At 59.7% G+C, this 13843-nt stretch overlaps 1 protein-coding gene across 3 annotated transcripts; it reads left to right on the top strand.

Annotated features, from left to right (window-relative positions):
- Positions 1-1245: 1245 nt before the first annotated feature.
- On the top strand, positions 1246-8366 carry GBX2 (gastrulation brain homeobox 2). 3 transcript variants are annotated; one of them, XM_073020158.1, is made up of 3 exons: positions 1246-2249; positions 3259-4163; positions 6954-8366. In XM_073020158.1, exons 1-2 carry the CDS (start codon positions 1727-1729, stop codon positions 3780-3782), a joined length of 1047 nt encoding a protein of 348 aa, XP_072876259.1. In that variant the 5' UTR covers positions 1246-1726; the 3' UTR covers positions 3783-4163; positions 6954-8366. The 3 variants fall into 3 exon arrangements, with proteins under 3 accessions (XP_072876259.1, XP_037857268.1, XP_037857267.1); XM_038001340.2 differs by having other exon boundaries at positions 5563-6962; XM_038001339.2 differs by having other exon boundaries at positions 3259-5350; positions 5563-6962.
- The last annotated feature ends 5477 nt before the right edge of the window (positions 8367-13843 follow it).

The raw sequence follows: 13843 nt of genomic DNA, 5'->3' as shown, positions 1-13843 counted from the left end.
AGCTGATTTCTAATGACCGAACTAACAATGCCCTTCTCTCCTTCTCCCCAACCCGGTGCTGTTGGCGGTTCAGGGCTGACGTCTAGACCCGGGAAGTTGAAGCCCGGGCCTTGGAGTCGCGAGGAAGCCCCGCGCGCGCTGGTGCGCTCTGCACGGTCTGCCCTTGTCACGAAATTATTCCATTTTTAAAGGGAAGACAAGAGCTGAAAGTTTTTGTTTTAAAATGGAGGAGGGAATAAGAACGTCCCTGGTTTCCCTCCATCCCCAAATTCCTTCACTTCCAAATTTGGGGGTCTTTACCATTGTTGAGAACAGGGGAAACATCCTGAGGGGATCGTCTCCATCCCGCAGTCAGCAAAGAGGAACCGCGCGCCCTCGAGTCCTAGCGCTGGAAACCGGGCGGCGGCGCCAGGGTGAGCACTCCCTGCGTTCGCAACGTGCTTAATTAGCGCCTATTTACAAAACGCAGCTTTTATTTGAGCAAACATCATAAAGCTTTCATCAGGATAATCTCACGTTACACAATCTGGAGGCGCAGCAACTCCCCCCTTCCTCCCCGAGGATGGAGCAGATAAAGGACTCTCTTTATTATCATAATTATCGTGGTTCTTATTTTGGTGCGCGCTGGCAAAGTGTGTAAATAGGTGCGATGATTAAGAATGTCATGAAAAATGAGAGACAGGATCGCTCACGGGAGAGCCCAGCCCGGGATGGGGGAAGCAGCAGCCTCCCCGCCCCACCTGGAGCGCGGACCAGCAGCGAGCAACCCGGCAGGGTCCCGGCGGCGGGCAGGGCCTGCCTGCTCCCAGCCTTCGCCCCGGGGACGGCTCTGGAGGGGTAGGACCCTGTCCCCAACTCCAGGATCCTCGCCCGGACCCCAGGAGCAGCCGGAGCACCCAGCGCTGGAGTGAGCCGCAGGCAGGTTGGTTCCATGACAAATACAGTAAAAGAAATAAAGCGCCCCCGGCCCAGCCGCGGGGGTGCGGGCTCCGGAGGCTGCCCTTCGAGGCGGCCTCGACAAGGCTGCAGGGCCCCAAGGTCCGAGTCTTGGAGGTGCCATCCGCCCCTCTCAGGTTTGCGCGGCGCGGGCTAGGCGCGCAGGCTCCGGCTCCCCGGCCCGCGCGCCTCGGACGGTGGCGCCCGCAGCCGGTTAGCTGCCAGCTTGGGTGGAAAGGGCGGGGCCCCGCTTTCGCCCCACCCCCTCCCCGCTCAGCCAATGGCCAGCGGCGCCCAGCCCCACGTGAGGCGAGCCGGGCCAGGCGGCAGGCAAAATGTGAATGAGAAAGAGGAGCGCGATTTAAAGGTGCTGGCGGCGCCCGCCGGAGACAAGTACGCCGGCTTCGCGCGCTCCCCAGCGGCCCGCGGGAGGCGACGGACGGCGGGACAGACGGACGGACGGACGGACGGACGGCAGCTTACCGGGGCCTAGGGCCGCACCCGCGACGCGCGCGGGCTCCGACGGGCAAGCGGCGGACGGGGGCTCCGGCGAGCCCGCGGGGCCTGGGCGTCCTCTCCACTCCGGGGCGCACGGTCTCACCCGGCACACACCCTGCACCCGCCGGGCATGCAGCGGGCCCAGGACTGAGGGGCGGAGGCGTCTGCTCTCCGGGTTCCGCTCGGCCCCTGCCCGACGCTCCCGGCCGTGCTCCCGGCGTCCGGCGGGCTTCCCGGCGGCGGCGCGGCGCGGGGACTTTTCGCCTCTCGCTGGCCTCTCCCGAGCGCGTCTATGAGCGCAGCGTTCCCGCCGTCGCTGATGATGATGCAGCGCCCGCTGGGGAGTAGCACCGCCTTCAGCATAGACTCGCTGATCGGCAGCCCGCCGCAGCCCAGCCCAGGCCATTTCGTCTACACCGGCTACCCCATGTTCATGCCCTACCGGCCGGTAGTGCTGCCGCCGCCGCCGCCGCCGCCGCCCACGCTGCCCCAGGCCGCGTTGCAGCCAGCGCTGCCGCCCGCACACCCTCACCACCAGATCCCCAGCCTGCCCACCGGCTTCTGCTCCAGCCTGGCGCAGGGCATGGCGCTCACCTCTACGCTCATGGCCACGCTCCCCGGCGGCTTCTCCGCGTCGCCCCAGCACCAGGAGGCGGCAGCGGCCCGCAAGTTCGCGCCGCAGCCGCTGCCCGGCGGCGGTAACTTCGACAAGGCGGAGGCGCTGCAGGCTGACGCGGAGGACGGCAAAGGCTTCCTGGCCAAAGAGGGCTCACTGCTCGCCTTCTCCGCGGCGGAGGCGGTGCAGGCTTCGCTCGGTGAGTCGGCGGCGCGCGCAGCCGGGACTCGGGGGCGGGAGGAGGCGGGGGCGGGCCAGCGCCGGGTTCCCGCGGGAGACCAAGGGGGCGAGGCCGCGCCCCCGCTCGACCCCCGCCGGAGGAGCTGGAGGATGAGGCCCGGCTGTGCCGCTGGGCCTCTGGGGGACATTCAGAGCCACGCAACAAGCGGGGTCTCGGGGGGGCATTTAGCGCCCAGCGACCAGCTGCTGCCCTGGGCCGCATATCTATCTGACGATGCGTTTGGCCGAGTCCGCCTCTACAGCTCCGTGGTGACCTGGGGTCTTGGGTAGGTTGCAGCCTCCAGGGGAGACGAGTTGGGCTGAGCGTCGCAGCCGTGCGTGTGCCCAGGGGCGCCCAGACTTTTTAAACCCCTTCGCTGGTCTTGCTACTTTCTGGGAGAACGGATTCCTGGGAGGCAGTGTGTCTGTGTGTGTGTGTTGGGGGTGTCTGGTGGGAACTTCTAAGGCCACAAAACATCCCTTTGACCAATGTTGTCTGTCTCAAAAAAGACGGTCTGGGATCTGCACGTCCCTACGCCTCCACTCCGGTTAGGAAGCAATTGAGGTTCACTGAATTTTCACAGAGGGGGAGGCAGGATGGATCCTGAATCCCCCCATCGGTCCTCAACCAGCCCCCACCCCAGGGACAAAGCGGGCAATCTCTTGGGCCTCGCGCCTCCTGCTACTTCTCCTGACGCTGCCGAGGCTGGGAGGGTGCGGGGGAGGCATGGCGGCCCTTTGAGTGATGGTTCTGGGCAAAGGGCCGTCGCCTGTACTGCCTCCTCTTCTTTGAGCTTTCTCACGCTCCCCCCACCCCTCCTCTACCCCTCAAAGGCCAGGAAATCACAATGTGTTAATGTCATAGAAAGACAATCCGCTAAAGGGCGGGGGGGCGGGAGGGGGGCGCGGAATGCCCAAGTGACAGTGGGAAGGAGAAAGGAAGGCCAGTGTGCGAAATGTAATAAAATGCCGTTTGGTTTTGCTTTCAGTCGGGGCTGTCCGAGGGCAAGGGAAAGACGAGTCAAAGGTGGAAGACGACCCGAAGGGCAAGGAGGAGAGCTTCTCGCTGGAGAGCGATGTGGACTACAGCTCGGATGACAATCTGACTGGCCAGGCAGCTCACAAGGAGGAAGACCCGGGCCACGCACTGGAGGAGACCCCGCCGAGCAGCGGCGCGGCCGGCAGCACCACGTCTACGGGCAAGAACCGGCGGCGGCGGACTGCCTTCACCAGCGAGCAGCTGCTGGAGCTGGAGAAGGAGTTCCACTGCAAAAAGTACCTCTCCTTGACCGAGCGCTCGCAGATCGCCCACGCCCTCAAACTCAGCGAGGTGCAGGTGAAAATCTGGTTCCAGAACCGACGGGCCAAGTGGAAACGAGTGAAGGCGGGCAATGCCAATTCCAAGACAGGGGAGCCCTCCCGGAACCCTAAGATCGTCGTCCCCATCCCCGTCCACGTCAGCAGGTTCGCTATCAGAAGTCAGCATCAGCAGCTAGAGCAGGCCCGGCCCTGAGGGTCCAGAAGGGCCAGGGCCTGGCACCCACCTGGAGAAGCCCCCGCACCCAAGGGAACCCATGGTGGACTCCACTGTGTTTGAAGCAACAAAGTCACAGCCCAGTTGTGGCCATCCTAAGCAAATTGAGAATATATTCACTAAATGGGCTTAAAAGACTGCTTTTGAAGGGGCTTACAGCCACACCAGAAGACACGCTAAATATTTATTATACTATCCTACTTTGTACATAAATATCTCTATAGACTGGATCTCAGCTGCAGTATTTTGAAAGTTATAGGACTTAATTACCCAGTAATGTTCTCCACTCATTCCAGAAGAAAACAAAACCTCTGCTGTAATATGTGCGGTTAGCAGCCACCTTTCCATACTTTTCCAAAGGTAAACGTGAAACCCAAGAACAAGCGCTGGGGTTTAAACTGATTTTGGTTTGCGTTCTGGCTTTTTCAGTTGACCGAAAAGCAGACATTGTTAGGCAGCCTGGAAATTCGCTTTGCTTTGCTTTGGTTTTGCCTGGCTTTGGTTTCCCCTGGGGTTGCCTGTCCTATCTGAGCCATGTGAAGCACGTCTCCGTTGTGTTAATTTATTTCAATGTAGCTTATTTTCTTATAAGTTATGACATTTAAACAATTTCAGTCTTGTGAATAATAAAAAGGAGAGGGGGGGAGAAAGACCAATCCCTGGGCCTCATAAGTGTGTCCAGAATTTGACTGTCCCGGGCACTGCCAGGGTGTGGCCGGGCAACTGGTCTGGAACCAGTACTGGAGAAACATCCCCTAAAACCTGTTTCCTTAGGCAGCCTGGACTTGAGCCACCCAGCACTTTACCAGGTTTAAAATAGGAGAGCAAGAGCACCGATAGGGTTACGAATTTAAGAAAACCTAATTCTCACCTTAGGAATCTATATCCCCCTTTTGCACAGCCTAATCGATACCTAGTAGGCCGGCAAACTTCGGCCAGAGGAGGAGGTGGGTGCCCGGCGGAGGCAAGCGAGGGCGGGTATTGGTGGCTTTGCACAAACTCCTGATGCTCCAAATCGACTACAGCCAGGAAGGAAACGTCTTTCCTTTGCCCGAAAAGAAGCGGTGCTCGCCTGCTGGCAGAGTGGAGGGTCCATAAATCAGGCTCCGGGCGTTATCTGGCGACAGGAGCAAAAACCCAGCGAGCCCAGCCGGCTTCCCGGCAGCCCTCAGTCGGAGGCGGAAGCGGGCTGGAGCGCCCGCGGCCGCTGCACCTCCCCCTCCGGGCGGGGTCGAGGGGGCGGGACCCGGCCACCGCCCCACCCCAAGGACGCCCCGGTATCCCGCACCACAAAGGGGGAAAAGGGGAGAGGCTACGCAGGGAGCTGGGAGTCGGTCTGCAGGGGACGGGGAGTTGCGCGCCTCCCCAGCTCGGTGGGGGCGTGCCTGGTCCCCAAGCCCACTCCTGTCCCACCCCCGGCCCTGCGCTCAGAGCCCCGAGCTCCCTACTGGACCCAGAAGCGCGCCGCCAGATACTGCGGTCCGGCCCGCGGGAGGCTGCGGCGGACAGACCCCGGGCGCCCAGGGGCGTGCAGCGGGCCAGCGAGGGTGAGCATGGTGCCACCAAGCCAGCAGCCCGAAGCGCGAGAGAAGCCGGGGCTTCGCCGGCCTCAGCCTTTCGAGTGGGGGAAGGAGGGGAGGCCGGGAAGCCGCTGCAATACAGCGGCGCTAGGCCTTCGGCGCGGTTCTCAGCCCAAGAAGGGGAAGCGCGGCCCGCCATGGGTTAACACTAATATTGACTTAATTTTTACTACTTACAGGCCGTCACCTCCCCACGCTGGAGGGGCCTGGGGACCAAGACCTCCACCCAAACTTCAGGCGCAGGGTGAAGGCTGGGAGCGACCGAGTCACCCTTTCCCGCCGCGTTCCCAACAGTTCCGGTGGCAGAAAATGGCCCAGGCTTGGTTTTTGAGCCCAGTAAAATAGAAGGGCCAGTCCTCCGAGGGCCTCGGCCGGCCCTGCGGGGCGCCGAGAGCTGCAGAGGCTCTTGGCCGCGCCCCGCCCAGCGCCATGAAGCCTGACAGGGAGGGGATGGCGCCCGGGTCGCGCCCTGGCCTGGCGCGGGGGCCGCAAGGCCCGGATCCCACCCGCCAGGACGCGCAGAGCGCAGGTCGCCGGTGAGCGCCATCTGCTCGGGGCAGGTCCCCACTGGCCACACGACGCTGCTGCAGCATTCGAGGCCCGCAGGGACGCCGTTCCCCGACCCACACACCTGAGCCAGTCTGCCCGTGGCTGGGGGCGAAGAGTTTAGCCGGGAAGGTGGAGGAGCTGCGGCCTCTGCCCCGCCGGCACTGCGGGTCGGGGGAAGAGACCCTGGGACTCCCCGCAGATCCTGGAGTGCCCCCGACATCCCCTTCCACCGTAACAAGTGTAACTCCCACCTGCCTTCTCCAAAAGCCCATGGCAGGGTTGAGGGGCAGAGGGACCGGAAGCCTTGACCGCGCAAACCCGGCGGGAAAGCGAAACCCACTAGGAATTGGAGGCCGCCATCAGGAAGCCCCGCTTCTGGGACCGAGCTCCGGGCCCTCCCAGCCTCGAGGTCCTCGCCCTATGGAGACACGAGGAGGAGAGGGCCCGAGCTGGCCGACGCCGCCCGCCCTCCTGCTCCTCGGGGCGCTGACCCCCTCCCGCCCCAACCCCTGAGCGCCCGGTCGCCCCCGAGAGCCCGGCAGGGAGGCCAAGGCCCGAGAGACAGGCCGAGGGGAGGAAGATAAACAAGCGGCGCTTGATGGCCGCTGTCATCATGGCCGTCATCATGGCTTTCATTTGGCTGCCTAATGAGTCACATCACAGGCAGAGAGAAAAATTGTCAATCGCCCGGGCCCTAATGAATTTTTTTGCAAATTGTAATCAAGCCAGGCCGTCTCAGCTGGCTGATTAATGAGACCCACGAGGCTCGGCCAGCACCTCCGCTTTTTATTCCATCCCGTCCTCCCTGCACTAAATTAACAGCAACTTGTCTGCGCTTCAAATTAACTCCCAATGATTAATTCTGATGGGGGGGCCTGAAGAATAGCTTGTTCTAATAGGCTCTGGCCTGAGATGCTGTTGGAAATTAATACACTTCCCCTTTGGCTGCCGGCTTTAATCCAAGGTTGGGTTTTGACATCACTATATTTGTTGTTACAATAAATTCCACTTACATCTGCAGATCAAATAATTACGCTTGGGAGCTCCTTGGACCTGCGCCCCTAGCCATGCACTGGGATGCCTCAGGGCTGCCTGCACCCCGCAGCCACCGACCTAGGCAGAGGTCGGAGGAGGGCCACAAGAACAGTCACTCCACCCAGTGACTGCCCTTGCTCCCTGGCAAGTCAGGCACCCCTGCCCCCTTGGAGAACCAAAGGTATGCTGAAAATCTGCAGTCATCTCCCAGTTCGTGGGGCAGGGCCCTCTTTAGCTTGGTCCTGGGCCTCAAGCAACTTTCTCTTCCAGGAGGAGCCCAGGACTACCTTCCCAGCAGCCAGGACCACCTGCACTGGAGGCTGCTCAAATCCCAACCTGCTCTGGAATTTTCGAGATTTAGTGCATGCTTGTGCATCCAGCCTTTGCCTCCTGTCTTCAGCCCCCTGGGTGGTTCTTTCACAGATGGCTTGTCAGCTAAATGGAGAGCAGGGAGTGGCCCTCCAGGCTTTTTTGAGCCCAGGTTTGCCTTGGAGGACATCCTGACTCTATGGCTGTCTGTAGGTCTGGCCTTCAGCCTGGATGCTTATACCAGCCTGGGCACATCACTGGTACCTGCATTCCAAGAACCCTTTCTCTTGGGGTCAGCACCCTCTCCGTCTTGTTTCTGTTTGAGCTTAATGGGCTTAATTATTTCAGCTGCGTCTGGTGAAGCTCGCACAGGGCCTCCAAGGCTGCTCCCTCCAGCCCCAGACCTGTCGGGAACAGAGCTGACGTGCTATGCCCCATGACAGGTGGTTCTAGGTGCACTGAAAGCCAGGAGTGACCTTCTAGCTTTCCGGCCTCAGGAGCCTCTGGATCACCCTCTGGTTCTCACCTCAGGGCCTTCCTAGTCCCAAGTGGCTGGAGCCCACGCATTCGGCAACGCTGGCAGCAGAGACCCACTTGGGGCCCTCCTCTTTCCCCTGCTGGACTTCAGTGGCGGTGTGGCAGAGTGGCTCACTTATGCCCATCTGTGGCTTCCCAGGGAAGGAGGCTCCAGTGCACACACCTATTTCTGTCCCCAGACCCCAGGCATCTGCCCAGGCATGCACAGCCAGAGCAGGTGGCCTGCTCCAACCTTCTGGCCACTGGGGCCTCCCAGACAGCTTCAGTGCAGTGCTCAGGGCCCAGTTCCAGGGTAGCAAGGCTCTGGGGTCTTGGGGGAAGCTAAAGTTGGGGTTCTACAGGGACAGCCCGGATGAAGGGAAGTGGCATTAATCTTCATTTTAGGCCCTTATGGTGTAAACAGGAGAAATATGATCTTGGTAACCGAACATGAATGCAGATCACACGGGCAGAGTAATAAAGCACCTGAAACACCGACGCACAAAAGCAACACCATATGTATGAAGACAACCTGTATAAATTATAAATTACATCATAAAAATTGATTGCCTATTTGAACAGTTCAGAAGTGGGGGCCTAAGCTGACTTTCCCCCTGCCCTCCGTGGCTTTGGGGAAAGGTCAAGCCGCAGTTCCCCTGGACAGGCGGGACTGGAGTGACTGCACCGAGTCTCCCGGCAGCGCTGCACTGAGGCCTGGCTGGCACAGGGGGCCTGGGAGGCAGGCAGCACACTGTCACTGCAGTCGGCAAGCTCTGCTCCGCTGGGGCAGGGGGGCAGGCCCACGCATTTGGGAGCCGCGGGAGGATCCAGGCTTCTTGGACTGGGGGACCAATGGCGGATCATGGCTTGGCGGGAGTCCCACCCCCAGAGAGGCTGCCCCTTGACCCAGGTCCTGGTGGCCCGTGCCTGGTGCTGCTGCCCTGGAACCCGCTCAGATTTTCCGACTTGAACTCAAAAAGGTCCCTGTGAGCGCCTCCCTCGGTCCCCACGGAGTTGGCTCTGTGATGAGCAGGGATGTAAGCGTGTGCGTGTGGACGGGTGTGCAAGTGCTTGAGTATGTGTGGGCGTGAGCAGGTGACAGTGGGAGTGTGTGTGTGCATGTGCCATTCCCTTTCACGTCCAACCCTGCTTTGCTGAGTTTCTCCACATTCCAAATAGCCAAGGGTCCGACCCCACTGGCTCAGCCAAAAATGCTGCCCTCAGGCACCCAGCAAAGCTGAACGGTCCCTGTGCCCCCGAGTCCGCCCCTGTGGACTGCTCCCTCTCACAGTGTATCCCTTCCGTGGCGGGAAGCCCCTCCCCCCATTCTTTCCCCACTGCCTAGAGGACTCCCGCACCCCCCACCACTCTTGCCTGTGACTCCCACCCGGCATCCTCCAGTCCACTTTCCCCCCACCGCCAGGGTTTGGCCTCTGAGCTCTCCCCACATACCCCCAACCTCCAATGCATGGAGCACCCCCCACTTTCTGTCCCTGGGATGACCCCCTCCGCAGTTCACACTGCCCCCACCCCCACCTGGACTTCAGAGCTCTTCCGGGTCTGGCCTATGGGCTGTTCCAGCTCCCCACCTCCGCAGTCCACCATCAACACCCTAGCCTCCACCGCCAGGCGCCCCTACACTCTCTTTCTGTCTGTCTCTGCCTCTCTCTGTCTCTCTCTCTCTCTCTGCTCCTAAACTGACTCCCAGCGCCCCCACAGCCCATCCCCTTCATGCCGCAGTCGGGCACACCCTCATCCTCTCTCTGGAACCGGCCCAGAGCTGCGCCACACGCTAGGCTAGGGCGAGGGAAACCGAGGCCAGGGTAGCCCAGGGGTAGGCCGCTAGGCCTGGTCCTGCAGGAAGTCGTGCACCCCGTGGGCCTTGAGGGAGAGAGGCAGGAGGTCCGGCTGCGCTACCGGCCTGGCAGCTTGGACACCCAGGGAGGCAGGGAGGCCGTAGCGGGACGCGGCGGCCCATCTCGGGCGACCTTGTTCTCCTGATACTCCCGGGGGCCTGAGACCTAAACCGGGGGCCAAGCCCCGAGGGCGCACCCACGGCCCGAGAGCGGCCTGGGCCCTAGGGGAAAGCCTGAGGCAGGGCCAGGCCCGGGGGCGGGGGGCGGACGTCACTCCGGGCACCCACCCCCAAAGCCTTCATCTCTTTATTTCACCGCCACTGGGTCCCTGACGGCCTTTGTCATGCCGGTGCATCTCTGGTGTGGCCGCCGTCGCCCTAAAGGGCCGGGCCCCCCAGCTCCAGCCCCGCGGCCTCCTGAATGACAATGGCTGAAATGGGATTACACAGACCTGATCCTATTAAGCCTGACCGCTAGCGGCCAGGCCCCCAGGCCCAGGCCCGGGAGGACACAGATCTCCTACCCCCACCTTCTCGCTTTCCCCTTCTCCCCGCCCCCCATCCGACTTCCCCGATGCACCTGGCTCGGCGGGGACCCGGCAGAGAACTGAGCGCCATGAGGGTTTGGAAGTGGCCGCCTGACCCCAGGAAGAGAGAGGCACCCGGCTCTGAATAACAAAAGCCGAGCCTGACCAGGCGGAGGAAGGAAAGAAAGGAGGGGCAGACCCCACCCCAGCCTGGCCGGGCCTCCAAGCGTGCAGAGGTGTGTGCAGTCCAGACAGTCAGAAGCCATGCTTGATGGCTCTGCGTGGCAGTTTCCGAAGCACCTCTCCCACCACGCCACCTGGGGCCTGGGATGCCATAGAAACGAGAAAGAGGTGTCCTTGCACCCAGCACCTTACCTGCCCTCCAGTGTGGCACAGCCGCCCAGAGGCAAGGGTGAGGGTCCCTTTCTGCAGACAGAGCAGCCAGCCCGGGCAGGGGACTCTGGCTGAGCCGCACTTGCAGCGGGAACTGGCCTGGATCCCTCCAAATCCTGACCTCGTCCCCTCCACAAGCCTTGGGTTCTGAGCCAAGGCCACTGGCACTGACTTCTTTCCAGGGTCGGGGGCCAAGGCAGAGCCCCTTGCCTGCGGGGGGAAGGGCGGGACAATGGACGCCCCTGGGAGAGGGGAGAGCCAGAGTTTTGACCACCTCTGCTGGTGGATACCGGACAGTGCTTGGGGGAAGCTGCGATGTTTGCTCTTGTTTCAAGTTTTCCTTTTTCTTCTCTTCTCAGCCGAGTTCATCATCTTTATTTGAAGTTGGGTAGAACTTGTGGGAGAGGTGCACAGCTGTGTCCAGAGGCCAGAGAGGCCTCCGCTCCTGGTGGAGGCTCCCCTTAGCTAACCGGATCAACCCACTGCACACAGCGGAACTGCGCATCCCCTTTGCTTCTAGGGCACAGGTGTCTTCCAGACAGCTTGGTTTCTGGGGGAGGGGAATGGTGTAGTAGAGGCGAAGTGCGTGATAACATCACATCCACACGAGCAGCCCACTCAGGGCTAGGTTCACAGCTTTGAACTCAGACCACCTGACTTTCCATCCTCTGGTGGTTAATTCTCCAAGTCTCAGTTTCCTCCTCAGCTGGTCCAATGCAAGCAAAGGGTGCCGTGCCAAGCTGGGCACGCAGTGAGTGCCGGTCACCATCAGCCACCGTTTCTATCGCCACCCACACAGAGGCTGGCTCTTCTGCTGAAGGCTGAAGAGAAACAAGGTTCCAGGGCAGTCTTCCTGTGTGGCTCTACCTTGGTTAGGGTTTGCTGTGTGTCTGGCTCAGATTCTTCCATGACAGCCCCTCCATCTGCTCAACCCAGGTCTGTCTTGCCACATTTTAAGGCCATGTCATTCAGTCCTATCCTTTGTGGAGATGGTTTGGAATTCATAGTAGCATCTTCTTGACTCACTTGGCAAACAGGCTTCAGATCCTCTGCTGGTGCCCTCCGCCTGAGGAGCCTGAGGTCTGTGGAAGGAGAGAGATGGCGCTGTGGGCTGCTGACCCAGAGGTGCTTCCGTAGGACGGCTACGCACCTCTTTAACCCATATAGACCATCTCCGCTCAGTTTCCCCCATAAAACCAGAGGGTCTCAATTATCTTCATGTTCTCTTATTGGACCTACTTTGATATCTTAGATCCAGAGGCAGAGGGGTCCCTGGGGTTGGCCCGGGGCAGAGGCAGGATTCAGACTCTGTCTTATTCTTAGTCCTGGCAGGGGAGGTGTCAGTGAAGGTGTCAATTATGAACAATGAAGTGTCATTTCAGAAAGGCCTTTTCCATTCCTAGTATTTGCACAATTCCTCCTTTGCACAGGGTCACCCACCTCCCTCAGAGGTGCCTGGTGGATTAGTTAGAAAGATGGCAGGAACCCAAGCACTGCAAAACCTAAGGTAAGAATTTCAACCCTGTGTTGTCACCATCCTTAGTCAAAGAATCTCCAAGCTGGGTAAGATCCTGCCAGATGAATCATTTGATTTTCCGGTAACTTGGGGCTCCGAGCCGCCTGGATGCAGAATGTTGACCTTAATGCGATCACGCAGAGCGTTTCTATTACCAAAGCAGTCACTTCACACATATGTATGTGAGCATTACTTTTGAACCTGAGGTTATTGATCATTTCAAGTATGTTTATCAGTTGTCATGAAGCAGATTTCCATTTTCTGTGAACACAGCTGGAATTTTTCCCCCAGTAATTTTCACATTTCAGCATTTTGAAAGCTACAAATTGCCAGAAAAGAATGATAATCGCCCATCTTTAAATGCGAAATTGTTAATTTGGGGTTTATAAAGGACTTTCTTTAATGAATAGTAGTGAAGACAGATTTGTCTTCCCGCCTCATTTTGCAAAGTCACATTTGTGAAGTCAGGAGATTTCCATTCTGCCTCTAATTACACTCTCCCCCAGCAGGCCTGCAGCGAAGGAGAGGCCACCGGGGGTGAGCTGGGTGGACTGTGGCGGTGCCCTTGGTCCTGAGTAGGTGGCAGCCATATAGAGGATCTGGGGGCTGTCCTCTGCTTACCCCTACACCACCTACAGGCAGGGCTTTACCACCGGGGCTGTGGGCACTGGCACAGGATAATTCTTTGTGGTGTGGGACTGCCCATGAATGCCAGAGGGGCACCCTGTCATGTGACAGCCAAAAGTGCCCCAGAGGAAAGCAGACCTGTCCACAGTTAAGTGTCCTCTGCTGCCACTGTGCTAGGCATGAGGGACTGACAGGCGCTTGTGTGCAATACATGCCCTCAGGGGTTCAGAACCCACGGGGAAGACAGGTAGAAGCCAGTGTGAGGAGACCAGTATGCCCTGAGTTCACACAGGGGCCTCATCCCCAGCGTGGATGAGAAAGGTGCTCAGGGCCAGGGAGCGCTGGGCGGAGGCTGTGGGATGAGCAGGTATCACCCCAGGGAATGACTTTGCAGTGGAGATGCTTTGGGTCCCCATGGCCTGGAGTCAACATAACAGGGTTTGCATTCAGACCTCACTCAGACTGGCCACCTGGAACTCCATGCCCTCTGCCTAGAGGCCTCCAAGTTCACCGGTTCCTCCCCTCAGATGCCCTCTGGGCTCTGGCAGTCCTGCTTCCCTGGGGGTCTTCACTCTGCCTCTGAAGCTCAGGGGGATTTTGCCCATTTGAGCTCAGTGATCGCAGCCAACCAGAGCTGGGCAGTGGCTGAGCGTTCCCTGCCCTGTGGGCACCTGGGCTTCATAGCTGACACCGAACGCAGGGCGAGTCCTCAGGTCTGGGCCTGGCCAGTTCTGTGCAGTGAGCCCTCCCTCTTTTCTCAAGGCACCTCTCCTCTGCCAAGGTTGGACAGCACGTATTTGGTTCAAGGGCCACTTCCTTGGGCTCAGGACCCTCTGATCTGTCTCAGGGACATGAGGGCCTTCCTGGGGATCTGCTCTGGCCACCCAGAGCTCTTGAGGTGGCTGCTAACCCCACAGGCCTTTGGAATGCTTTCTCAAGATGAATGAATGAATAGTAGATAATGATGATGATGATGATGATGATGATAAATTTTAAAAAATAATAATAACCCTTCCTCCCCACATTACCCAGCCTCAGCCACCTGACAGCTAAGGAGGCAGTCTAATTTGGAGTCATTTATCGAAGTCCTTGGTAAGGGCAAGTCTACAACTTCTGAGTAATTCGGCACATTA

The sequence above is a fragment of the Chlorocebus sabaeus genome, chromosome 10 (assembly GCF_047675955.1).
Source record: "Chlorocebus sabaeus isolate Y175 chromosome 10, mChlSab1.0.hap1, whole genome shotgun sequence".
In the NCBI taxonomy this organism is placed as follows: Eukaryota; Metazoa; Chordata; class Mammalia; order Primates; family Cercopithecidae; genus Chlorocebus; species Chlorocebus sabaeus.
The sequence above is the reverse complement of the archived record's forward strand: the minus strand, read 5'-3'. Positions and strand labels throughout refer to the sequence as shown.

Coding starts and splice junctions, on each gene's coding strand:
- GBX2 (XM_073020158.1), top strand. CDS start 1,727: ATGAGCGCAGCGTTCCCGCCGTCGCTGATGATGATGCAGCGCCCGCTG. Junction 2,250..3,258: donor GGCGGTGCAGGCTTCGCTCG/GTGAGTCGGCGG, acceptor TTTTGCTTTCAG/TCGGGGCTGTCCGAGGGCAA.